At 38.3% G+C, this 26,766-nt stretch overlaps 1 protein-coding gene across 10 annotated transcripts in view; it reads left to right on the top strand.

The window, feature by feature from the left end:
* PUM2 (pumilio RNA binding family member 2) overlaps window positions 1-26,766 on the top strand; it is a 77,412-nt gene that overhangs the window by 17,568 nt on the left and 33,078 nt on the right. For 4 of the 10 annotated variants that reach the window (XM_039569678.1, XM_039569687.1, XM_039569686.1 and 1 more), the window contains exons 2-11: window positions 3,164-3,297; window positions 6,899-6,967; window positions 12,911-13,016; window positions 13,310-13,497; window positions 14,133-14,305; window positions 17,315-17,585; window positions 17,883-17,976; window positions 19,846-19,971; window positions 21,140-21,279; window positions 22,978-23,116. In XM_039569678.1, the coding sequence (XP_039425612.1) occupies window positions 3,286-3,297; window positions 6,899-6,967; window positions 12,911-13,016; window positions 13,310-13,497; window positions 14,133-14,305; window positions 17,315-17,585; window positions 17,883-17,976; window positions 19,846-19,971; window positions 21,140-21,279; window positions 22,978-23,116 (1,318 nt within the window). In that variant the 5' untranslated portion in view covers window positions 3,164-3,285. The remainder of the gene's footprint in view (window positions 1-3,163; window positions 3,298-6,898; window positions 6,968-12,910; window positions 13,017-13,309; window positions 13,498-14,132; window positions 14,306-17,314; window positions 17,586-17,882; window positions 17,977-19,845; window positions 19,972-21,139; window positions 21,280-22,977; window positions 23,117-26,766) is intronic. The other 6 variants (XM_039569682.1, XM_039569683.1, XM_039569679.1 and 3 more) reach the window with 3 other exon arrangements.

Raw genomic sequence — 26,766 nt, 5'->3', positions numbered from 1 at the left:
CTAAACTTCTGTTACACCACCTCTAGCACTTTCTACTGCTACCAGAAAGGTGATGCTGACTAACCAGCTTAACAAGAAGTGTAGATTTTAAAAATTTGGAAAAAAAGAGTTTAGTCATGTGCATATAAGTAATCAGCACCAATTAAATTAAGCATGTTTAGACAGAAACTGCAACTCAAATTTCATTTCGCAGCTTTGTTTTCAAACTTCTGGATATATTTAGTGCCTTCTTTTTTTGTTTCTGGTGTATTTATGAAGGAATATTGGAGTGAGAGTCGCAGAATAATGTGTGCAGCAGAGGAAGGTGTGAAGAGTCTCACCAAACTACATGGGATTTATACCTAAACTATTTCATATTGAAGATTAAACCTATACATTTTCTTGTATAAAAATAATTCTTCAGCTTGATTTCCAAGCAGTAAAGGACCAGTCAGCTCCCTTTTTTTAAAGAATTACTTTTTCTTGTAGCTCATTTAAATAATAAGCTAAGCAGTGTATGGGAAATATTATTTTAATCAATTGTTCTAATTAAATTTTGTAAATAATTTCCTGTTTACAGAAGCTTTTACTGGACAAGTTTTTATGGGATTTTTTTCTTCCATTTTGTAAAATTATATACTTTTTACCGTGTTCCTAGATTTTTGTTTTGCAAATGTCTGTTACCTTCCCTCCTATGCTGTACATTTCTTAGAAACTGTTTTGAATGGATAATTTCTTACACAAAAAACTGAGAAACCTGCTAAGGTTATTTAGTATAAACTATATGCCCTATTTATGTAGGAATATATGACTTCAGCTTTTCAAATGGAGCAAACTGTGTAACTGTTATAAATAGTTATGAAATCAGGTTTTGATACAGACACATTATTAATTTATGTGAGCCTGGTAGCTCTGCCAGTATTTGGTTGCACAGATTAAAATCCTGAGCTTGAGGACGTTTGACAGTAGTTTAGGAAAACCTGTACAAACCATTCTGCCGGTCTTAGGGCAAAGATTGAACTCGTTGGGTGGGAAAGAGAATCATGAAAGCCTGTGCAATGAAGAGGCAAGTTTCTTACGTGATAGAAGAGTTCATTTTTAGGGGGAGCAACTTCTTGGAGTCCACAGCTGGCTTTTTAGGCCAATGAACCATTGTGTAGTTCTGAAACAGGGGGCAAGATGTCCATCATTTTCTTGTGCTTTTCTTGGTGGATAGTGATGATATAATAATAATTTCTCTGTATCGTCTGTTGGCAGAAGACTGTGCTAGTAAATCAGTATTTTCCAGACTTGATGGTGACTTTTGAGATACTGTCCAGCATACTTTGACATAGATATAACATATACATATATAAGCATATTTATACATGCTGTTGATAAAAATCTAGGTAATTTATTTCTCCTCTGTGTAGGCTTCGAGATTCTTGATACTCCTATTGAAAACAAGCAAAGAATTTGGTCGGCTCTTTGGATCACCTTGCTGCTTTGTGAGTTGGCTTTTTCAGCAGGCTAGACTGTGCTCTTGCTGAGTATATTCCTTTGCCCCTTTAATGGGCTGCAGAAAACCCCACCTGAAAATTTGCTCTTTTCATTTCTGTCATTGTCAACGTTCTCAGTGCTGCTAGGATTGCTTCTCAAACTACAATACAAAGTTCACAAGGAAATAAAGCACAAGAACATTAAGATCCAGAGTGATTGCTGAGCCAAGCCAACTAAATTGAGAAATTTGGTTTTGTTAGACTATTTGGATGTACTAAGGGTCATAGAGTGCAGAAGTATAGTACAACTCAGTCTTGAGAATGAGTTAAGAAGCCAAAAATACTGCAATTGAAGAATTATTCACTTGCCTGCAAAAGTTGTAGTTGATTTTAGAACACTATTTTAACACAGTGAAAATTAAAATTGTTAAGTGCTTACTGGAGGAAGACGTTATACTTCTGGGCTTGTAACCATAGAAATATTTGTTAGAACTTAAAATTGGTTCCCTAAGTCTTTTGTCAGAAGTACCTAACAGTGCCAAACACCTCTTTTATTTGGACTGCTTAAGGAGCCTGGACATTTTGGAGTATTTAGTGAAGTTTTCAGTTGTGTTACTGTTCCATGTGGCCCTCAGAAAATGTTGCCTCTTATCAAAACATGGCACCTGTTGACTTTGAATTACTTGGGAGCAGCAACTTTCATTAGCCAGTTTGGTAGTAAGTGAACCCTTGGTTCCCTGATGCTTCAAAGAGGTATGAGAAGATATATCTGCTAAAAAGTCATGGTTTTGGACTTTGCTGAATCAAACAAATGTCTTGTTTTTCTTTAATGTTACAGAAAATAGTTGGTGTTTAGTGTACAAAACAGTTCAGTTGTGCTTCTAGTAGTTGCCTGTTCAGCTGCTCAACAGCTCTTGTTATCTGGATGCGTTGTGGGTTGGCCTCTAGGTAATTTTGGCAAAAATATTATGTAGTAGAAATCTCTATATACAGCCCTTTACTGCAGTAACAGGTTAGGAAATGTGCGCTTTAGGCTGGTTGTTTTCCTTTCTTGTCCTTTGTTATGAATCTCTTCCAGATTTCTGTCTAATATTTTTGTTAAAAATATTATTTTTGTTTAGTAATTTCAAGTTGGCCACCTATCTGAAAGGTTTTTGGTGGGTTGTCTTTTTGGGAGTTTTTTAAATGTCTAGTCAAGTGTCTGACATGACTTACAGTGTTTAACTTCATGGAGGACTGGCAGAATTGCTATGTATTGGGTTTTCAAAATAGTTTAAGTGGCTCATAGTATTAAGGCTCTTCCATAAGGATGTATCTTACGTAAGATAAATGCTACAGAAGAGCCATCCCTGTGGAAAGCAGCTGGAAGGGTATTTTGCATTGAAGTAATTCAGTAAAATTAAGAAAAAAGTAGAAGCGTTTGCCATGTAAACAGCAGCTTCTCTTTCTTTCCAGTCCCAGTGCTGTAATTACTGGGTGTTTTGTGTTGAATTTCTGGCCTAGGACACAGGTACAGCTGCTGTGTCTTCATGTCTTTGTCACAGTGATTAGGGTATTCACCTGAGAGGGGAGGGGTGGAATTTGGAATTTCTTGATGCAGAAAAAGTGGTTTTCCTACTTTCTGGTCAGCTGGTTTAACCACTTTTGATATAGAAAATAAAGTCATATCCTTTGATACTGTATTTTTTTGTTACTATTTTCCACAGGCCTTTTTTCCAAGAAGTGGCTGTTCTTCGCTTTTGCAAGAAAATGATTACAAGCTTATTTCTGGCAAGATTCAGGGTTGAGAGAGTAGTTGTCCCAAGATCTGGATGCCTGGATTCCAGAAATGGATGTTTCTGTAAGCAGTGTTTCTTGTGGTAATCCTAGATGACTTCCAGTCAAGAGTCTGATTTCTGAATTTTGCCTTGAGTTACCAAGGTCAGGGCTTCGTGTTACCAGTTGAGTTGCCATGTAGCCAGCACTGAGTGGATACTCCTATCCCACCCTGCTCCGCACCAGGTTCTCCTTCTTGCTCTCCCTAAGTCAAATGTCGTGGGCTTGTCCCTGTGGCATTTCAGCCAGTTCACCTGGGTGATCTGGTGAAATTCTCATGCATGCATGGAAAAGGAACAAAAAAACCCCTTCTGAATCAAATGTTACCTCTATGGTTACGAAGCTCATTCAAGTGGAGTGGTAAAAGCTCTTGGGTGAAGGGTGGCAGGACTGGAGAGTCTCAACAGAGTAAAGGAAGGGTTTTGCGTAGGCCTCGAGATTTTTAATAAATTATTTTTAAATTTCATGGAGAGAGAGAAAGTGTAAACTTTAGGAAGAAAGAGTCTACTAAAACATAATTTTGCTTTTAAATGGAAATTTTGTGTTAAAATCTCATTCCTAATGCTGCGATGAAAAATGGACTAAAACATGCTGGTATGTTGTATCTAGAGACTGTGGAAGGGGAAGAAGATGAGAATTTTCTGTTGGTGTGTTAAGGGGGAAAAAAATCATGAATATGCTTAAGACATTCTGTCTATTTAACAGCATCATGTGAGGAACTGTTTTGCCTACAGACGGCTCTGGTGTGTAATATCTGTTTGTGCATTATTTGGGGCCCCTGTGGAATGATCTGATGTGTATTAGAAGTTTGAAACCATTGTCCAACCCCCTGCCATAGGCAGGGACACCCTCCATTAGACCGGGTTGCTCAGAGCCCCATCCAGCCTGGCCTTGAGCAGTTCCAGGGATGAGGCAGTGATGTAATCAAACAAAACCAGAAAAAACCTTGTGAATGTTGAGCAGTATGTTCCATAGGCCTCTTTTTGACTTATGAATTATTCTGGATGACAGGGTATGAATAAAAATAGCAAAAGGGGATTTTGTTTATGTTCTGAATTTGTGTTTAAAAAAGTGTTAAAATATTTATTTCTGGAACCTATGAATTAGGTTAATGCTGGTATTGAATTAGAGAAAATAAAACTTGTTGGTAATATGGATAATCCCAACCAAAGTTTCTCCTTTGGGGAAAGGGTGTGTCTTTATATTTAGGAGATCCAGCTGGGTATCATTCTGGATGTTTCCTTCTGTTGTTATAATGATAGGACTGGGTTAGTGTTGAAGAAAGGCATGAGATACTGGTACTGCCTGTGTTTTCTCCAATTTGTAAACGATCTGTGAAACACAAATTTATGATATGGGACAGGATCTTGTGGGCTCTTGTTTTTGATGGGTAAAAGGACTATTTTTTCTCTTGCTGCTGGTAGCAATAGATAACACTAACTTAAAGTTTATATTTTTTAAGAAAGAAGCCAGTGAGCAAAATTAATGTTCAGTGTGCTAAAATGTATTTACAGTTTTATAAAACTTCAGTTTCTTATAACGTCTCTGAACTGCTTAGAAGAAGAAAGGAGTTAGCTGTGCTCTTACCCTGATTCTTGGATTGTCATTTCTTAGAGACATGGAAGGGTGTGTGGCCATGGTTTTGGACTTTGCTGAATTGTGAAAAATGAGCATTTAGTATTAGGGTCTTGCAACACCAAAAAACACAAACAAATAAAACCACCACCACCAAAAGTTAAAACAAAACAAAACCAACAAAAAAACAAACAACAAACCCAAACAACCCCCCCAAAAACCATCACAACCAAAAAAAAGTATGTGTCTTTCAAGCTTGGTTGCTTGTTATCTAACAGTGATTTGGGTAGTGTTTATGGTAAATATAGTTTGGCCAGCTCTACCTGCAAATTTTGCTTAGAGATCATTAGATCAAAACCTACATATTGAGACAGAAGTACCTAAATTAATCTTGGTTTGTAACTGAAACTAAACTGCATGACCTCAGCATGAACAGTGGCCAAGGTAAGATAATTGACTCTCTCAGCCATCTGTAGAAGAAATTATGTTTTCAGAAACTGTAATATTCAAATTCAGAAGTCCTCAGGGTTTGAGTTTCTGATTTTTCTTTTTAAGTAATTGCTCTTCTACAGTTTTATTTTCTATGAGCATGCACAAATATTTGATTATCCCTTGGCGCTAATAAAAGTTTTGCATAAAACATGAATCTGTTTTTTGATTCATTGGAAGAAAAATGTCTTTAGTTTTTCTAAGGATGTGTTAAAATCTGCTTTCAGTTTTTGAAAGAATAAAATCAACCTCATTAACTTAAGTGTCAGCATTACTGGAATAAGGCCAGTGTGCTGATGCGCCTACCCCATAGTTCAGTCTGAAACTAAATTTGCCCTTCAGTATCTCACTGAAATTGTTGGGAAGTGGTTTCAGACTCCATCTTAACTAAAATATTGATCTTCTTGAGGGACTATTTCTTTGAGCTGTGAAATTTCTTTGTGAAAAGCACAGAGACACTCAACCTCAGAAGTTAATGGCTTAGAGTGATTGAGGCAATAACAATAGTTCAGGAGTAGAATTTTGAGAATGGAGCATCTGTTGGCCACTTCTGCAATGCTAAGAAAGAGTTGTTTGCGCCAGAATGTTGAAAGCACCAGATTGTTTCTTTGCCTAGTATTTGAGGATCTATTGAAAAGTGTTAGTAATGTGTTATCAGCTGTGTGGAGTAATTTCAGTTTGGTTTATTGGCTGGTGTAAACAGATGGATTTACTGGTGAAAGTAACTCGTCAAGAGAGACTGGTGTTGGGAGGGAAACTAATTTTACTTTGAACTTGAATAATGTTATCTGGTACATGTCGCTGCTGGGAGAGAAGGAAAGGGAAAGAAACAACTCTGAATTTCCTTTTTTTATTTATTTTTTTTTCTAAGCTTATCCTGGCTTTGAAAAGTCTTTATGGAAACCATTTTTTCAGAAAAGAATCAGCCCAGTGCCTTGTCTGTGCAATGGAGAAAGGTGGTGGTTTGTTGCAGCAGCAACTCTTACTTTAGTAAAATACCTTTCATATTTACAGCAAACAGAAAAAAGAACAACCTGCAGAGAAAGAAAAATGCTATTTCCTGGAAGAAAACAGGAGGAGTTGTGATAATGCAGTCAGTTACTAGATGTAAAAAGCAACACTTTTACTAGTAGATTTTGTGACCTGCCTTGTGAGGTTTTCTTTGTTTGCTGCCAGGTGTACTGAGTAACACAGTGTGCAACAGCTCCTCCCCTGTCTAAAGGATTTTATATGCCCAAATATTTAATTTCACTTTTTTTTTCACATTCATTGCAAATGTAATGTTGGCCACCGTTTCTATAGTGAGCAATATCTGTACAGATATGTGGAGATTAAACTGGTAAAGTCTCTTGGAATTTCTTGTATGTTATTATATTAGCAGGGTACATTAAATTGGCTGCTAACTGTATCTGTTCATGAAGTCTAGACTCATGTTCAGACTAAATTGGGAAGCATATTTTGTGTGTGCTTTAAATACTCAGAAATCTTCTGGAGTATTGAAAACTCTTAATTTTGAAATGATATTTGACTAATGGATTTTTCTTTTGGTTTTCCCTCTACAGGTTCGATCTGTGGATGAGATGAATCATGAGTTTCAAGCTCTTGCCCTAGAATCTCGGGGAATGGGAGAGGTAATTATTGCGTGCTGAAAATCCAGTTGGTGGTTTGGAAATACTGATACAGTTTAAGAAGTCTAGATAATACAGCATGAAGCAAAGAGCTTCTCTTAAGAACAAGTTGATTATTTCTCTGTAAGGTGAAGAGAAATGACGTACTCTAAAAGAACTTTGGGATGGTTGTTGACTGGTTCTGCTGTGTCTGTGCCATTCTTGTTAGAGGATGGGTAGTTTTAGGGAAGTGAAAGGGTAGTATTTTGTAAGAGTGTACTGTTCTATGAAAGGAGGCATGTTTTCAGTCTCACTGTATCTAAGCTAGTGGAACAATTTCTTTCTGCTCCAGAGAAGCCAAGGAGACTGGGATTTGAAAAAAAGGTTTGGCTCCAGAAAAAGTAAACTGGCATACCCAGCAGAAGTGTGTGATAATTTACTACTTTTTCACTGGTAATTACTCCTTAAAAGATTTTAACCAGACTGAAGAGTGCTGTTACGTAATTCTTAGCTGGAGGGAAGAAGGACTGTTTCTTTTGACTGATTTGATTTGTTTGGGTTTTTTTAAGTCAGTGTACTTTGGGGTTGGAGGAAGGAATTTAAGAACACGGAGGATTACTTGGCTCCTTCAAAAGCAGTTGCCTGAACTGTTTAGAAAGTAATTGACAAGTGTTAGGGTTATTTGCCCTGACAGGACATGGTAAAGAAATTTTCGTGTTGAACTAAGATTTCAAATACAGATCCTTTTGTCTTGCTGGATATTTACCTAATTCAGTTGATAATTGAACAAGTGACAACATTGCAGCCCAACTTTCTTAAAATGATGATAGAAGTCTTTGTGAAACCATAACTTAATGATGAAAAATAAGTGCTGTGTTCTAGTTGCTGGATGTTTCTGAGCTGACACATGGCCATTCCTACTTGATTTTTTTTATTTTAATGAAGCATTTAAGCAATCACTTGGCTTTTCAGCAATTTTTGCATCATCCAGTGCTGACTTTGAACCATCTCCCATTTGAAAAATCAATGGTAGATGAAGCCCTGTTCTTTAGACACCTGACTAGCCACACTGCTCCCCTCCCAGTTCTTAAAACTGCTTTTGAGAAGTAAAAGTGTTAGTGAAGTATCTTTGATAGTACCAGCAGTGTGGTAAAGTGGATGGGTAAAATTCATGGTGGTGGTTGGTCTTTTGACACCCACAAAGTACCCTAAAAAGATTGAAAGCAGCGAAAGTGCAGGATGGCACAAGTGCCTGGGAATTAAATTACAGTATATATGACTGTTCATGCGAATCTTCGTTTTAGGTTATCTCAGATGGAGGGATGTATTTCTGCATGATTAGGATTCTCTTGGTTTGTTTTCATGACATTCAGTGGATCTGTTAAGATGTTTAAAAAAACCACACATAAAGAGTCAGAGTTTTGATACAGTACTACAGCATCAGAAACTGATACTATATTGTGATCCTGCACTTACCAGGTTGTTCTGTCTTCCATTTCAATGGTGTCTTCCAGGTATCTTAAGGTAATACAGGCTCACGTAGCTAGGTTGACTTACTCAGTAATTTTCTTAAGGTATTGCACAACGATAAAGTAGTTCTGGGATAGATTCCGTGGCTGTTTTAATCTTGTTTTTTGATTATAACCTTGTAAAATATTAAAGGAAATGTCCTTATAAAGTAAACTAGAATTGGTAGTTGTAGGCTTTTACATGCTATCTTCCATATGCTTTGAAACGTATGAAAGGTCATGTCAACTGAACTGTTTCTAGCTATTGGAAAGTTATGTTCCTCCTCATTTTCTCTGTTTGCCAAGATTTTTCTCTGAACTGAAATTAATTTCTTTTTTTATAATTCTAATCCTCACTGATACTTTTTTGCACAACTGGGTATCAATACTTGGCATTAGGAGGCTGTGAAGTCTGTTTTGCAGACATCTTTTCTGAATGTCTCTTAAAATTTTAGCTTGGTTAAAATGTTAGATTGGTTATACACAGATGATGCTTCTGGCTTCAGCTCTCAAAATCTATGGTGACCTGTAAGATCATGTTAGTATTCTGAAGAAATAAGAACACATGGTGCTGTTTCTCTCTAGGCATCTGTTTGCTCTATCAGGGCAAGCAGAGTGGGCTTCAGGACCTTTAGTGTGACCCACTACAGGCACACACAAAACTCACTGCCAAACAGAACAGAAAAATAAATCATCTTTTGATAATGTCTGTTGGTTTAACTTACAGGGTGGAAGCACACACAGTTCATTTTAGGACCAAAGTATTCATTTCTATTGTCAAAACTTCATTCAGAGAAATTCAGCTGAGGTGTTCATTCAGCTCTGTAGGAATAGCTTCTGATCTTAAAAATAAATTTTAAAAAATATTGAAAATCCTTAATGCAAGAGACAGTAATGGAGACTGTGCAGTTTCATATCAGAGAGCTGGTTAAGAGGCAGCTTTAGCATAACTGGTTATTATTACTTGTGTGTGGTAAAGGGCATTGTTCAGCTGGGAGACACCTAACAGGGATCAGTGCTGATTCTGAAAAAGACATATTTACTGTACTTTTGGGAGAGTTTAGAAAGAAATAGAAACAACCTTCTCCATTATTTTTACTTAGAATTTGATATATCTTCATAAAATCTGTGTTTTATTGCACTAAATGCATAAAATGTTGAGGGAAACACATGCTATCAAAGAGTAAAGCACAATGATTTTAACTGCCTGTATTCATTTGTGATAACTTCTAGATTAAGTCTTTTTCAGTAGAACTAATCAAGACATTTTCCTCTTGTCAAAGAGGAATACACTTGTTTTTTTTTTGAAAAGTACTTCTTTTGTTTTAATTCCACAATTAAAATAATTGACAACTGCTAAGGCTGCTTATTTGACAATCCAATAGCTAAAGCATCCATTTAAAAAGAGCGCAGTGTATGTCATATCCATCTGTCAATAAATCTAAATCAGTGGCTCTCAGGGAGTTGCAGTATTGTTAACTTTGTAAGATTGCATTTATTTAAATATTTGAGGGACTTCTTTGTTGTGTAGAAATTTTAATGAAAATCAATTCTGTAAATCTGTTTAATCTTTAGTAGTTTAAATTTAGCCTCTCAGTATGGATGATGTATTATGTTTTGTGGTAAAGATACTTTATATTCTTTGTGTACCAAAGTACATGAAGACTGAAAGCAGTTGAATTTGTCTGTTTGGAATTTGGGAGTAAGTAGTTAAAAAAAGAAGGCAAACCTCAAAAAGAAAAAAAAAAAAAACCAACCCTAAAAAAATCTTCTCAGCAGCAGCAAAATCCCCCCTGAAACAACCTGTACTTTTGCAGTGAAGATTATTGCTTCTTTCTGTGTTTTCCCTCTGATCCAAATCCTATGAATGAGTGCTGATATCAAAACCAGTATTTCAGTATGTTCTGATCTAAATTTGTTTATTGTTCTTACACTGATTGTCTGAACATACCTGTCTGATAGTAGAAATTACTAATTCAAGGGTAAGCATACTTCAGGTAATTCTTATTTTATGGCATCCAAGATAATACTAGATCTGTTTTATTCTGACAAGGTTGTGTTAGGTGGTGATACCTTCTCTTATGTGTTTCAAAGCTCTCAGCTGGACACATACTTGAAATTGGCTTAGACTGCATTTAAAATAAAATGTGGTTCCCAAAACCAAGGTTGCGTAGGTAACATTAAATGCTTGCTTTCTGTTCTACTACTCTCCTACAAAATGAAAATTAAGTAGTATTGCAAACCTGTTACAAATATAAAGCTAAAAACAATGTGTAGATCACACAGGCAGATCTGGATTTTGTAATCATCTGCTTTTAGTTGAAAAGCAGTCATAAGATTCCATTAATCTATTTCTCTTTCATCTGATGGCTAATTTCATCCCTTAAATTTGGGGTAAACTTAGTATCTTGCTGCTCACAAAGTATGTTTGGTTGACATCTGATGGTGATTCTACAATGCATTTGAGAGTGGGCATCTCTGTCAGGGCAGATCACGACAGTATAGCACCTCTAGTAAGTGTAACACTCTCTTGTAGTTTTGTTGAGCTTTAGCAGTTTATCATCGTCCTACCCGAATCCTTCTGTGTCAATGAATTTCTGTAAGGAGTCCAGGGATTTGAGGTTAACTAGTCAAATGCCTTCATTTCTGGTAAGAGCTCTGGACAGCACAGAAAAACATCAATCCTTAAGTTAGTCCAGAGGAGTGCTTGTCACCTCTGTTGCAGTGTTAATACTGGGGCCTGCAAGTGGCAATCTTATCCACCTCTTCCTGAAGCTGTTTTCACAAGTGCTTTCAGTGTTACACTAAGAAATATCTATATTATATCCTAACTCTGTTAATTTCATCAAGACTCATACTAAGCAGCTGTGAAGTTCAGAAGGGTTTTTTTTAGTCACTTAAGTTGCAGGAGAAGCAAATTTCCAGAACGTACTTGTGTGTTGCAAACAGCTTCATCAGATTACATTTGGTTTTTTTCTAATTTCACAAAATTTAAAATTCTAAGTACAGCATTACATTGTACAGAATCTGGTGAATGTGATGGATTGTGCAGCTTTCTTGTTCCCTGTAATTTTTGCAAGTTGCTTTCATTTTTGTCTCTGTTGATGTACCTTGTAAAGTACCTAATATGTAGTCTGAGAATACAGTTTTTTAATTACATGTAGAGAAAATATGACATGTAGAGTTTGGCAGTTGTACTGTTACTGATGGGAAAAGGTAGAGGAATAAAGTAGTAAAATCAAAGCGAAAAGGATGCTAATATTTGAGATATTCTTGTTTGTGTGGTGCTTCTGTCATGTCACGCTAAGTCCTTCTGTCCTTGAAGACAGTACAAGAAATGATCCTGATCTAACATGACACTTTCTGTTTTACAAGTAGGAATGAAAAAACCCATACATCTAAATGACAGTGCTGGTATGTGGAACTTCACATATGAATGTCACAGATTCTTAACAGCCCTGTGGTCTAAAGGAGCTGACTTGGTACCATGTGTATTAGTCACTTTCTAAAATTTGGAACATGATGCATTTCCAAGTGAAGAGAACGTCACAATGAACTGCTGCTCTTTCTGGTTATCACAGTATTAGTTAACAGCCAAGCTTCTGAGTCTTTAGAAAGAAGTCACTGTTAGTTAAAGCTTCTGAGAGGATTGTCTTGATTTAACACAGGGATTAATTTGATTTGCTTTTTTTCACAACTGCTTCTATATTCTCTATTTCTTCCTTGTAACTTCAGAATCTCAATCCTGTTGGGGTCATTTTAGGAATTCCTTTTTTATAGCATTAGCTTCAGTAATGGGAAGTAGATTTCAAGTGTTAGGATTTCCTCAGCAATATGTATTGCTTTAGTGAAAGCTGACTTTTATATCAGTCCTCAGCACAGGAAAGACGTGGACTTGTTAGAGTGGGTCCAGAGGAGGCCACAAAGGTCAGAGGGCTGGAACACCTCTGCTGCTGCTATGGAGGCAGGCTGAGAGAGCTGGGGTGGTTCAGCTTGGAGAAGAGAAGGCTCCCAGGAAAGCTCATTGCAGCCTTACAATACTTGAAGGGAACTTACAAAAAAGGAGGCAGAGCAAATTTTTAAAAGGGCAGATAGTGGTAGAATGAGGGGGAGTGGTTTTAAATTAAAAGAGGAGAGATTTTTGATTAGATGTAAGGAAGAAATTCTTTACTGTATGGGGTGGTGGGGCACTGGAACAGGTTGTACAGAAAAGCTGTGGCTGTCCCATCCGTGGAAGTGTTCAAGACCAGGTTGGATGGGGCCCTGAGGAACCTGCTCAAAAAGTGGCAATCCTGCCCATGGCAGGAGACTTGGAATTAGATGATAAGATCCCTTTCAACCCAAATCATTCTATGATTCCATGATCTAAGGCTAATTACTTGATCATCCTCTTAATAGTATTGCTGGTTTTTCCCATTTACAAGCATATTTAAATAAAACCATCTTCTCTTCTTAACAGCTTTTACCTGCCAAAAAGTTTTGGGAACCTGATGATTCAGCAAAAGATGGACAAAAAGGGATATTCCTTGGTGATGAGTGGAGAGAGACTGCATGGGGAACTCCTCGTAAGTGACTGTTTTATATGTAGTGAAAAATCAGTCGTAATTACTCAATGTTATTTCAAAGCAAATTATTATCCAAAATGTAACTGTGTATTAAATTTTATTTTCCTTTTAGTTGTGAAAATGTATCCTGCATGCTGATTGTGTTTCAATAACACTTTTTGAGACTGTGATTTGGAATTTTTTATTTAATTTAATTTTTTGTCTTCATATTGCTGTTGTAATGAAATGCAAAAACATTACAAGTTGTATTTAATAAAATACAATAGTTTTATTTACTTATTTGTTTTTAACAGACCATTCTATGTCCCAACCTATTATGGTTCAGAGAAAGCCTGGACAGGGTTTTCATGGAAACAGTGAAGTAAATGCTGTATTGTCTCCGCGATCAGAAAGTGGTGGCCTTGGAGTGAGCATGGTAGAATATGTGTTAAGTTCCTCTCCAGCTGATAAATTGGATTCCCGGTTTAGGAAAGGAGCTTTTGTAAGTAATGCAGTGTGTTAAGCTTGTCTAGTTACCTCCTGTGGTCGTGGTAACATGGTTATATTTTCTATTCTCTTTGTCTGTTTTTCTTTTTTAACACTTTTTTTTTAGAAGGAAGTGTCTAGTTTCTATCTGTCTTCCTTGGTTCAAGGGGGTGGAAGAGGGAAGTGGTTTGGGAATCATAACTATATATAGGTGTCTTAAACTGCTTTCCTAAAAACTTTATTTAAAGGTAGGAAAAAGACTGCAAATGGCTTAATTTAAAATGTGTGATGAGATTTATTCTAGATCTTCCTGTTCTATGTTTTCATGCGGGTTTGTTTTGTAAGTGGATGTTTTAACTGTATAAAATAAACTTCTGTCTAACTCAAAGTGTTACTGCTTTAACAGCACCGCTATAGTTAAGGTTGAGTTAGCTCTTCCATTATAAATCTTGGCATTCCTTTTCACATTTTGGCAGTTATTAATTGCATGTGGTTGAAACTTGATGACCAAGTTACCCACCAAATGCAATTTCATTGACAACAAACCGTTTGTATTGTTTATGTGCACTGTAGTGTAGAATTAGGTCACCTTGTGGTGCTCCTATTGTGTTCTGTTCAATATTCAGAATCAAACAGATTCTTTTTCCTCAGGGCACTAGAGATGCTGAAACAGATGGACCTGAGAAAGGAGATCAGAAAGGCAAGGCTTCTCCATTTGAGGAGGACAAAAACAGAGATCTTAAACAAGGAGATGATGAGGATGTTACTAAAATAAATGGCAGAGGTTTGCCAAATGGAATGGATGCCGATTGCAAAGATTTTAAGTAAGCTTTTAACTGTTTCTCAAGAAGACGAGCATGTCTCTTAAGGGCATTATTACAATTCTGGTTTGTGTGTCAGCTTTAAACATTACCCAGCAGCAGACTGATTCTTCCCCCCTCAAGTCCTCCCTTTCCCACCGTGCCACATGTTTCTTAGGATGTCATTATTGTGTGTGTCACTTCTCATGAGACAAATTCATCTGAACATACTAATTATTAAAAGTAAACGGGTGCCTTCTGAATGTTGTGAATTAAAGAGGGATGAAAACTTTAACCCTTTTTATGTCACACTAAATTTCTTTCTCTCTCCGCTTCTTTTTAATACTCTAACTTTTGCATCTGAGTGTTCTTGTAGAGAGTAAGTCCTACAGAATTTTAACTTTTCCTTCGGATTTTGCTAGTGGATGCCACAGCCTAACACAACTAATCATTTCCCCATAAGTCTTTATAGAAACCATATCTTTGACTAAGGTGGAACAATGTATTTTCCTGTTCATATAGTTAAATGTCACCTATGGAATGGTGTTGTGGTTTGGTTGTGTGTCGTAGGGATAAAAAGACTGGACCAAGCTCAAGCTTTTGAACAGTGAACTCTAACATGACAGCACAGCCAATCTGTTTTTTTTTTTTTTTTTAATACTAAACTGCATTTTAAATTGGGTATTTTTTAAGGGCTAATCTTTCTTTTTTGAATAACTGTGATGCATTTGTAAATGTCATATAGAAGAATTAAAAACATAGAGAACTAGAGTGCTGCTCATAAATTTGTATTAATGTGATAAACATGACCAGATAGTTGTGGTTTCCTTAGTTCATTACTGAACAAGTATATTAAAATGCATGTTTGAATCCCATACGCAAGTGTTTCCTACCCTTTAAAAAATGTATTTACCTGAGGGTAAGGAGGGATTCTTCAAGTCTGTTTTTCAAGAGGTATCATTGAAAATAATGTAATACCAAGCATACCAGAGAGCTCACATTGGCTCCTTTCAGATGATTGCTGCAATACACACAATAAACTGAGTTCCCTTCAATGTTACACATCAAAAGTACAGAATAACTTGTGTCCTGCTTTTCTTCACCAGTATCTATTTCAATTTTGAAATAGGTGTTTGTAAAGTACCTTCTGTATTATTTAAAGAGAGAAGTTACTAAAAAATACACAAATGCAAAAAAGCATCCAAAGCCAGTAAACCTCTCAAAAAAAAAAATAAGGCCTTCTAAATGAAATGGGCCATATAAAGTGGTGGTATAGATCCCTCCAAACAGAGGTTTATAATTGAAGTATTGACACAACTTTAACTATAGCAACAGAACAGCACCAATATAAGGAGCAACCTGTATTAGTTAATCATAAGTATTAACAAACAAACTTCATCCTGTCCTCCTCCTTGTATTTTTATTGTACTTGTAGCGTTTTTAAACTAAAGTATGTACTGAAATAACTGCCTTTTTTCCTTTTGTTCTTCACTTTGTTGATGCTGTATTTAACTTGGGAAAAATAGGAAGTATTAACTGGCTTTAAACTCAAGTTTTGGAGCAAGACATGTTTGCTTGCTAGGATGCTTAGATGGTAAGCCAGTATGTTACAGACAATTGTCATGAGGTTGCTTGTTACATTAAAAAAACCGCTAGTCAAAAAACTCCTACTTTCTTTGAAATATTTTGTCCAGAGTAATAAATCATACAGTGTTGCTGCAATAAACTCCCTAAAAGGCTGATTTCTAGGTGTACAGACCTAAGTGTTGGTATCAGCCGTTACGTAAGTACTAGTAGATTTCTTTGCATTAGTCGTGTGCTTCAGTGAGGAACAGATACTTTGGCTTTGGAGCCCCGAAGAGGAAGGAGAACAGGTAGTACTGAGTCTGTGTCTCTGACGTAGAATTACAGTAAACTGGTCTGGCACTGTACTGCTGGAATAAACATAAGGTTCTTCCTTTGGTATTTGAGCCCAGTTTTCACAAGTAAAGCAAACTTAATTAGAAGTTTTACATTTCCTGATAAACAATATATAATCATAAAGTTCTGCCAACACAATAATGTTAGAGGATTGTAGATTTTCTCACACAACTCTTTCCTAGTAATTAACTTACATTTTTGCCAGTAAAACTCAATAGCCTAAACAGTATGGCCTCCCACAGAAGGTGGGGTACCACACCAAATTAAGGTAACCTAAATCTAACCAAATACAGTGTTGGGAATCTCTTTAGGATGTGACACTGTTGGTATCTGACTTCATGTGTTTGCCTGTAGGTGTTTATAGGTGCACAAAAAGTCCCCTGTATTCAGTGGGAATATGGTTAATACTGCCACTCAGATGAGAGAGCAATTCAGCTTTTATATGTAATAATGTCTCTATGATATTGTATATTCTATTCAGGATTATATTAGAAACACTTTTTTCCCCACCAATCATCACTGTAGTATAGTCTATTAAATGAGTTGTGTAGGAAATCAAATGTTTTACTCACGTGCTAAACGAGGCGGTTATTAGTTCATTTTACTCAAGGTAAAAATATATTGTTTGCTTTTCAGATGTGAAAAATGGTTACTATATTGTATGTTTGTCCTTTCCAGTTGAAATTTTGCTGTGTCTTTCTGTTCTTTGGCATGAAATGTCCTTAGCCATTTCTTTTTTTTTTTTTATTTCTCTTCAGTACGTTTCACATCACTCCCAAAATACAATAGACATCCCAGAATTCACAGGTGACCACAATTCACTCCATTTGACTCAAAACAGCCTCACAGATGAGTTTGTTTTTCTCACAAGTGATTTGAAGAGCTGCATAGTCAGTCTTAAACGTTAAAAAAAAAAAAAAAGCTTTAGAGTTAAATGCATCCTTTTCCTTGAGCCATCAATGCATGCTGGTTGAAAATGTTAAAATGAGTCTGTCACTTCCCTTTGTAAAGTCGCTTGAGTTCAGAGCTGCTTTTAAAGTAGAAATGCTGTACTCTGTCCATGGACAGCTTTATTTAAGACTGAAGAGTGTATGTTGAATTTGTTTTCAACAGTCGTACCCCTGGAAGTCGACAAGCCTCTCCAACAGAAGTAGCTGAACGCCTGGGCCCCAATCCCAGCACCACAGAAGGGTTAGGTCCACTTCCCAATCCTACAGCCCACAAGCCTTTGGTAGAAGAATTTTCAAATCCAGAAAATCAGAATCTAGATGCCATGGAACAAGTTGGTCTTGATTCTCTACAGTTTGACTATCCTGGCAATCAGGTACAAATGGACTCTTCAGGAGCTACTGTAGGACTTTTTGACTACAATTCTCAGCAGCAGGTTAGTAATGGACTGTGGCAAACTGATCCTTTAAGTTGTTGATTATCCTTTTGATAATCAGTCATTTCAACATACAGTGCATTGAATATTATTTTGTCTGTGACTTAGTCAAGGGCAAATAACTGTATAATTAATCTAGAAGAATATTGTTGCATAATTTTCTAGTTTAGTAACTTGCTATTACAGAAGCTTGGTTTGAATTTCTTTTTTTTTTTTTTGGTAAACAAATCCAAGTATATTATAGCCCTGACTTTTGAAAACTGAAATGCCTTTGTTTTTGGGTTTTTTTTCCAACAGCTTTTCCAGAGGACTAATGCTCTGACTGTTCAGCAGTTGACAGCAGCCCAGCAGCAGCAATATGCGCTGGCTGCAGCTCAGCAGCCGCACATAGGTGAGGTTTCTGTACAGTACAGCAAGTGTCCCTGGCAAAAGGGGGTGTGTTGCTTTGATAGAATCCTATCCATTTACCCACAGTCTTCTCACTCAAATAGGTACTGATCACTTGGCCCGTTGTAGTGGTTCTCATGAAAACTGCTCAGAAAGGCTGCCTATGACTGTACTGTCCTTAGAGGAGGTTTTCTGTTGTAAATTTTCCCCTTTGAGCAGTTTTATTTCTTTTATACAAAGAAACAAAGCTTATATTTGCTTCTGTAGCATAGTAGTTGAATTTTGATGGGAGTAAAAGTTAAAAATGTTTACTGCTATAAGCAGTAATAGAAACACTAGCTTTATATACTAAAGACCAATATGCAATTCTAAGATTCTATTGCAGTTTAGTATTTTTAGTAATCCAGTTAAAAACCACTGTAGAGTAGAATTTTGAAATCATACTGTTGTGTTGATTAAGTTTTAATTTTTCCTTGTTAATGGCACCATTTAAGCAGCTCTTTCTTCTTGCAGGTACCTTTGTGATAGAGCTAATTCTTTAGCAGGCATTTTTTCAGTCCGTTTAGTTCAATGAGTTAGTTAAATGAATAAAGTTCCTCGTGTGCTGCAACTCAACAAGGAGGCTTTATTTCGTGACAACAAGTTTATCTTCCGCTGTGGGGAAGCTATCAGTGTTTAGGGGAGGGAGGTTGGAACACACATGGAAGCAATTCCTTGTTTAAGGAAGGGAGATAGTCAGGGTTTAAAGATTTCCACCCTCTCCAGTTCCACTGGGCTATTGACATGTGTGCACTAATCTCTTTCCTCTGTGAGAAAAAAAGGGTTCTCAGGATCAGAAGGGCAGGCAGAAGTCGGAAGCATCTCCAGTGGCTTGTGTCCGTGCTCTCCTGCTAATAAGTTTTCCCACCAGCTTGTTTAGGTAGGTCATCAGGGCCACTCAGACAGGGATCAGCAACCCATAGCTGGGACTGAAAAGTGGGAGCTCATCACTGTTACGTAGCTGATGAGTACAGGCTGAGAGCTGTTTGTGTGAGTCCACAGGTCCTGTCTTTGACTTCTAAACTGCAGAGAAGCCCCTACTTCGTGTGAAGTGCTGACTGAGTAGTCAGCTGAATTTTTCCTCTTTAAAATGCAGACTCTTCTGATGTGCATATTAATAGAAATTTATCAAGAAATATTTGGAAGGAGGGATATAGTTTGATGTGCATTGCTTGCTGCAGCAGTTGCTGACTCAGTGTTGGATAAAGTAAGTGAACCTGACTGATGGGGGAAACTCTGGATAGTGATGCTTTGTTTGCCTGAGTTTCTGCAGTTGGCTCTTTCCATTACAATTCCTCTATCAAATTAGGATTCTTGGAAGTAAAATTAGTATCTCATAAGTGGCTTTTTAAAAGCTAGGTATCAGACTTAAACTAGCTGGTTGAATTTTTTCTTAATTGTCAGTGAAGAGAGGCTTTTGTCTCTAGCAGGTGGTTCATTTCATCTGGCTGATTCACTTCAGACACTGGATGACTTATCTGCTGCAGATGTTGTTGCAAGATTAGTGTAACTTTCAGATAGTTAGGAGTTGGGCAAGTTAAATTCCACTTTGAATAATCCCTTCTGTATAAGGGTGGATAGACACATACGAGATAAATCTCCTTGGAGTCTGTAGATCCAACAAAACAAAGCTGTTAGGCCTTGGGATTACTAAGAAAGAACTGGTGAGAAGACATAGAAGTGTTTGTTTCTGTAATTATGCACCTACTGTTAAAAGCTTCCAAAGTACAAGCAGTTCTGATTTTAACAGATAGGCTGTGTGATTTGGGTGGTGTGAATATGATGGTGCTTGCTAAGAATGTTGGCTGTAATGAAACTCTGTTTGTTACTGCAGCAGGCGTATTCTCCGCAGGCTTGGCCCCAGCTGCTTTTGTGCCAAACCCATATATTATCAGCGCTGCTCCTCCAGGGACTGACCCGTACACCGCAGCTGGATTAGCTGCAGCAGCTACCCTAGCAGGTAACTGGACACTAGAAAGTGTCTGTCTTGATAATTCAACTGAATGAAAAGAGAAAAAAAGTTAAATCTGTCCTGTTTATTCTCTGCAAATGTAGTTCTAGTAAGGAGAGACTGGCGGGAAAATGAATATTGCCATTTTGAAAGTTTTTACTAAAATAGAAAGAATTTCAGTTTGTTATATATGGATTCTGAGTTTCTGTTGCTACTGGACTTTCATATACAAAAATTAGAGCTTTTTTTCTGTTCTAAAAGTGTTTATCCTTGAAAAGGTGCACCTGACATTGATAGTATGTATTATTTTCGAAAGATGAGACAGCTAACCTTTCCTTGTATGTTTTTTATTCAGTGCATTAATTTTCTAATTCCAGGTTTTCTCATTCCCAGTGGGCATGAGAATAAAGATGGTCTCCAGCATGCTAAAAGGCCCAGCCAACAGAGAAACTCCAAGCCCAGTAAAAACTCTTTAAAAAGCTCTTAGATATCACTGAAAAAACATGACTGAGTATTCAAGTCCCAGCTAGTGCTCAGACTTGAGCATAACATTTTAAAAAAACCCTTTTGTTTCCACCTCTTGGTTTCACGGGGAAGGCAGTAGAAAAAACTAAGACATGCACCTAATGTGTTAGAGGTGCAATGCCATGATACAGAGAGATTATTCTTCTACAGGTTCTTCATCAATAGACTGGAAGAGCTAAGTGCACCCACTTTGAAGGGCGTCATGTATGTGCAGGGAGGCAAAGGCAATAGTTGTGTTTATTAAGCGAGGGCATCATACAGAAAGGAGGCATCACAGATGATCGAAGTCTCAGTACATCACTATCAGGAGGATAAATTTTGTTCATTCTGTGATGTTCTGAAATTATCTTTTCTTCCAGCCATGAAAACTGATTTTGAGTGTTCTTTGGTACACAGACTCTGAATGCTTGATGGTTTTTCTTTGTCATCTGAGTCTCACAAGGGTACTCATTTTTTCATAGAGGAGATATGACTTGGTGTGAATTTTTAAAATTAACCTGTTTGTATTCATGTTTCATTTTAGCTAGTATGGGAATTCTTTCTTTTTAACTGATTTCTCTTCTGACACTGAGAAGATGGATCAATGAGGGATGCTGCAAACAGTATTTTAAGCAGCTGCACTAGATGGAATAATCATGCTTTCTGGTTTTAGGTCCTGCTGTGGTTCCTCCTCAGTATTATGGTGTTCCGTGGGGAGTGTATCCAGCCAATTTATTCCAGCAGCAAGCTGCAGCAGCAAATACCACAGCAAATCAGCAAGCAGCTTCCCAGGCACAGCAGGGACAGCAACCGGTACGTACAGCATGAAAAGCAGAGGTGCCTTACCTTAACATTTCAGTGTGTAAGGGTCAGCTGCTAGAAAATTTTACGTCATTCAGATGTTGCATTTTATCATATAATAAATGAATATTAAAAACTCTCAATTTTCTTAGTGATTGACACTGTCTTACACCATGTTAAAGTTATTTTACAGTCTCGTTTCTTAAAGCAGTAAGCATTAAAAATGGTTCCTTTCATTCAGGTTGCTGTGCTGTTGTGTGTGTGTGTAGGTAATGCTTCCTGTGTACTAAATTATTGTAAAGTTTAATCTAGAAAACTGACATATGGGAATGAAAAGATAATTGGTAATTTTAGGAGGATACTGTTTCTTTTAAGCTTGGGAAGAAATTGATTGTGTTTTTATAAATTAGCTGGAAAATTGAATGTTACACATTTTTATCTCTTCAAAAATTAGGGAAAAAAGTAAGGAAATAAAGCTATTATCAGTAGTTTTGTTGCTTCATAGGGAGGAAGGATTGCCCAGTTTATTTTTCTGTGACATTAATTGTATTGCCGCATCACCATGTGCGATATGGTATTTTTGCTTTGGTAAAGCAAGAGTGAGCAATTGTTACAAGAACTTGTTGAAATTTCCATTTCTTTAAGTAATTTTAAAAAAATGATAATTTTCTATTGTTACTCTGGATGCATTTTTAAACTATTTTATGATCTTTCAGTATAAGTAAATGGCAATTTTGACAAAGGAAAACACCAAATTTTACAATAACTTTACACTTGAATTAATGTAAATATTTCAAATCTTTTACCAGCAATATGGTTAGTTTCAATGCCATTCTTAGAAATGTAATACAAAAAGTCTGAGTTACCATGTAAGTCCAGAGGTTTCATCACTGTTTTTATACTCAGGTGGATATTTCTTCCTACTGATTGTTTTTATCAGTGACCTGCATTGGTAACTGAATGTATATCGTCTCTGCAGTGTCTTTTTGTTTTCTCTATAAAATTAATATCCGATTTATGCAGATTACATACGCAATTCTATGTGGGAGCATATTGTGAATTGTATTTCTTCCTTATTTTGGACCTGATAAAGTTGATTTTAACCAAGAGAAATAGAGTAGTTGCAAGAATTTAGATTGCTTTTCAATCAGATTCCCAGAGATTCGTTCTCAGAACATAGTAAAATATGCCTCTGTTGCATGGTGATGGAGTGTTATGTGAATGTTTAAAACTTAGTGGGTGCATTATTTACAGCACTGTTGGCAGTGGAGTGTTAGTTATTTAGGCAAGTTACTACAAGTGCTGAAACACTCAGATTTACATAATTCAACTGCCTGGAAGTAATGTAAGCAAATGTGTTTATCAAGGAAGGTCAGGTGTTCAGTTAATAAATAATGCAGGTTGTAAAATGTATCACTCTTACAGATTTTCTTCCTTCCTTTATACTCATTACCATTGATGGAACAAAGGAGTCCTGCTGTCCAGAGCAGGGCAGGTACTTTATGGTCACGTTTGTCAGCAAAGTAGTATATACCTTTTATTCTTTGTATGTGTATATCCTTGAAACCAACAAGGTGTAGTATTCCCGAAATGAAAATTGGGGCTATGAGGCATCAAATACTCAAAGCAACTGTTCTAGACCTTTGTTAGCACATAATAGATTGGCTTCCTTACCTTTTAAGGAAGGGGTGTTGTGTCGGCCTTTTGCAGGTCCTGCGAGCTGGAGCAACTCAGCGCCCGCTCACTCCCAACCAGGGGCAGCAAGGGCAGCAGGCAGAGTCACTTGCAGCAGCTGCAGCAGCAAATCCAGCTTTGGCTTTTGGTCAGGGTCTTGCTACAGGCATGCCAGGTATGTATGTTATGAGTGGATTACAAGACTCACTGAAGGTAACAATATTGTATTTGTACTTGAGCCATCTTTTTCCGAGGCTGGTCATATACGAAGGCCCAGTAGTGCCTGGGATTTGCTTGCCCTTCATGGACCGGGACTGCGTGCAAGCGATAGGGAACCTGTTGGAGGAGAGGGTCACAGTACATTTGTTCGATGGACAGGTTGATTCTGGCAATAGACTCCCTTCAGATCTTGCATGTCTTGTTCAATCTCATTTCTCCATCACTGCAGACACATCTGAACCAGGTTCAGCTCTTCGTCGGAGACCACGTGAGGAGCTGGACGTTCAGACAGTTCTGCTGGTGAAACAGGAGGCTGGACCTCCATACTGGAGTTTTGCTGCTGCGAAGAATTTGCCACAAAGAATGCTTCATCTTCAATCGTAGTATCGGTCCTTTCTTGTATGCCGTTTGGCTGCGAAAGCACGTCCAAAACATGAGGCTTGGCTTGGGAGTGCAGGAGTGTTGTTTGAGAGCTCTGAGCAGAGGAAACAGCCACAGCTGGCTTTGTAGCAATGAACTCGAGCATGTACTGCAGCATGTCAGGCACTGGAAAGCAGGCTGGGCCAGAGCCATATTCCATGTACCTTTCCAGTTCCTGTTGCAGAGTCACCATTTTCTCCTTCAATCTCTTAATTTCCTCTCTTTTCGTCTGAATAAGATCTTTATTGCAGTAGCGGTACCTGTCCATATATATAGTCTGGGGAAACTCTAGCTTGGTGTGAATTTTCTCTGGCTGTCCTAGTGACTGATTGAACTTAAATCGAGAGAGTTCAAAGATCAAAACTGGTGGGAGTTTTGTAAACCAGTGCTTGTGTCCGTATTTCACTGACTGAGAGATTCTGTTGCTTCATCCATCTCTCCCTCCACCATGGCTCCTTCTAAGCACTCATTCAAGTTCTGGTAACCATTTACCTGAAGGGGATACTGAGCAAAGGTCTGTCTTGGTTTGAAAGACAGGTGTCTGCTAAGGAAGGCAGAAGCCTCCTTTGGAATGGAAAATGTAACCCCCTTTCCTCCAAATTATAATTTTGGAATTAAGGGGACTTTCAGGCAAAGATATGAGAAATAGGAATAACAGTTTTTTACATATATATATGTGTGTATATATATAAAACAAGTCAAACAAACAACAATAACTATGGCAGTAACAGCAAACAGAACCACAAACCCAGTCCCAGCCTTCTCGGCTGTCAGGCCCTTTCCCCTCGGGTGCAGTTCCGATCGCAGCCGGCAGGGGCGCTGGCGGCTCCTGGTGAGCAGGGCAGGTGCGATGGTTCCCCCGCGGCTGCAGGGGGCGCTCCGGAGCGAGCTCGGGGAGCACGCGGCACCGGTGCCCTGGGATCCCGGGAAGGGATGGAAGAAAAGCTTCGCGAACCCCCTGGGGAGCTAGTCCGGGTATCTCAGCCAATCTTGGAAGCAGCAAGCTGGAACAGCAGGAAAGTGTAGGAGATACATCAAACTCCACAGCTGCAGCGGGAACCCCGGGAGGTCTTGGTAGGCAGGGGGTGTGGAGCTACAGTGTAGCAAAGGCTCAGAGCAGTGGCAAAGGAACAGCAGGAGCAGGGCAGCTACGCCCTGGCTCCCAGCAGGGCAAAGCGGGCTCAGGGTCCTGGGGTTTTTCCCTTGAGGCACCCCAGAAGATGGTGAAAAGTCCCTCTTTTAGTGAGGTAGGGTGTTAATAAGGTCCCAGTGCAATGACCGCTCCCCCGAGCAGAGCTCCACTCATGGTGGCAGAAAGGCAGCAGGAGGCAGAACCCTGCAGTGGTGATGAATTTTCCCCACAGAGACCGCAGCCTCTCTCCCCTCTGAATGCCAAGTGTGAGGAACGAGACAACTCTTAGAAAAATTAAAATAATTTATTAAAACAGAAAAAAATTGAAAAATTATAAAAATCAGGAAAATGTCAAAATTTGGGATCCTAGTGGCTCAAAAGGGTATTCCCAGGAACGCAGGGATTGGAGATCTTTTGGCTTTTACAGCACTGAACCTCCGGTGGAGAACTTGCAGTGCTGGGCTGACTTTTGGCTAACCCAAAAGTCGGAGAAAAATTATTGAAGGCTCCTAAATAGGAGTAAAGCTCAAGTGCCCAGCACTGGCGCCCACCACAGCTAAGTCTGCAGTGGTCTGCACCTGCTCTGAGGCTGACTCACTATTTTATAGTTCCTTTGCTCCGCCCCAGTCCGCCCACAGACCGCCCATGGCACACCCCTTTGGTTCTAAGTGATTGGTGCTTTTCTTTTGACAGATTATCTCTGTCCACCAATAGCTCGTCGTTGTCAGGGGGGTAGTAGCAGCTGGAGGAAGAGTGGTAACATGTCCTTATTAAGATTCAGGTTGCCATGGAGCTTACCTACAGACCAACGGCTAAAGGTCTAAAACTTGCTGTTGGCTGTTAGGAACTGGGGTTTGGGGCTGGTTCTGAGCAAAGTAGAAACCCTTAAAATAAATATTAAAATACATCCAACACAGCTTAAAACATTAGCAAAGGTATACAGAGAACATAAGAAAAACAACTCTTTTTTTTTTTTTTTTTTTTTTTTTTTTTAAGTTGGAAGGGGAATTTTAACTGGGACACTTTTAACTAGGGGATTTTAACTGGAACTGGTGCAGATAAACTGCTTTGAACAAGTGAACACACTAATAACGGAACTTGATATTTGTACCTGGACTGATGGGTGAACATTAACACTCAAATTTGTGTAACCCAAAATTAACTAATTAAAATACTTAACATGCAAAGACCAAATTAATTAGGGAGTTCATGTATGACACCAAGAGAACAAGAGGGCTGGGGACTTCACCCAACCCCCTTTTCCCAGTCCAAATTTCGAGGCATCTCTGCCCTACATGAGAAAACCCCAGGTAAAAGAGAGTGGCCAGCTGGACCCCTCCCCTGAGCTGTGGCTGTATCTTCTGTCTCCCTTAAGTATCCAGTCATTACTGTCTCATAGCTACACATATAGGGGAAAATTCCTGAAGAGGAAAAAGAAGAAAAAAAACCCAAAAAACAAAAGGAGAACTCCTAAAACCCCAACAGGTCTCAATCTTGGAAAAAGTGTTGCCCTCATGGACACCCTCAGTCAGGAAGGTCCTGTAGAAGAACTGCACCATTGGGTTTTCGAATTAGTCCCCAAGGTTCATGGCATTCACAGTGAACTGGAATGCATCCTCCAGCCAGTCCAGTAGTTTGTGTGGAAATTCACTCACGTCTTGCTGTGGTTGTTTAGCAGTTCTAAACATGTCCCTCAAGAGTTTCAGTGCTGCAGAAGGGTCTACGAACTTACACCCCCTCCCCAGCATTAATGCAAACAGACACTGAAATTCTTGCATGAACACAGTATTTCTTTTTCCAATATGACGACGCCAACTTTCAAGCACATTCTGTGGGAGGGAGTACCCAAGGAACAGCCTTCAGAGTTCTGACAACTGAAAGAGAGACAGTATAACAGCACTAAACCAATACGTATTTCTGATATTTTTCATTCCAACAGGCCAGTCACCTGCTGTTGTGGTTTGACGCTGTCTTAATGCCAGGCACTCACAAAAAAACACCATCTACTTATTTTCCTCTGCTATAGCTGAACAGAGGAGGGGGAATTGAAAACT

This window comes from Corvus cornix, chromosome 3 (genome assembly GCF_000738735.6).
Source record: "Corvus cornix cornix isolate S_Up_H32 chromosome 3, ASM73873v5, whole genome shotgun sequence".
In the NCBI taxonomy this organism is placed as follows: Eukaryota; Metazoa; Chordata; class Aves; order Passeriformes; family Corvidae; genus Corvus; species Corvus cornix.
The sequence above is the reverse complement of the archived record's forward strand: the minus strand, read 5'-3'. Positions and strand labels throughout refer to the sequence as shown.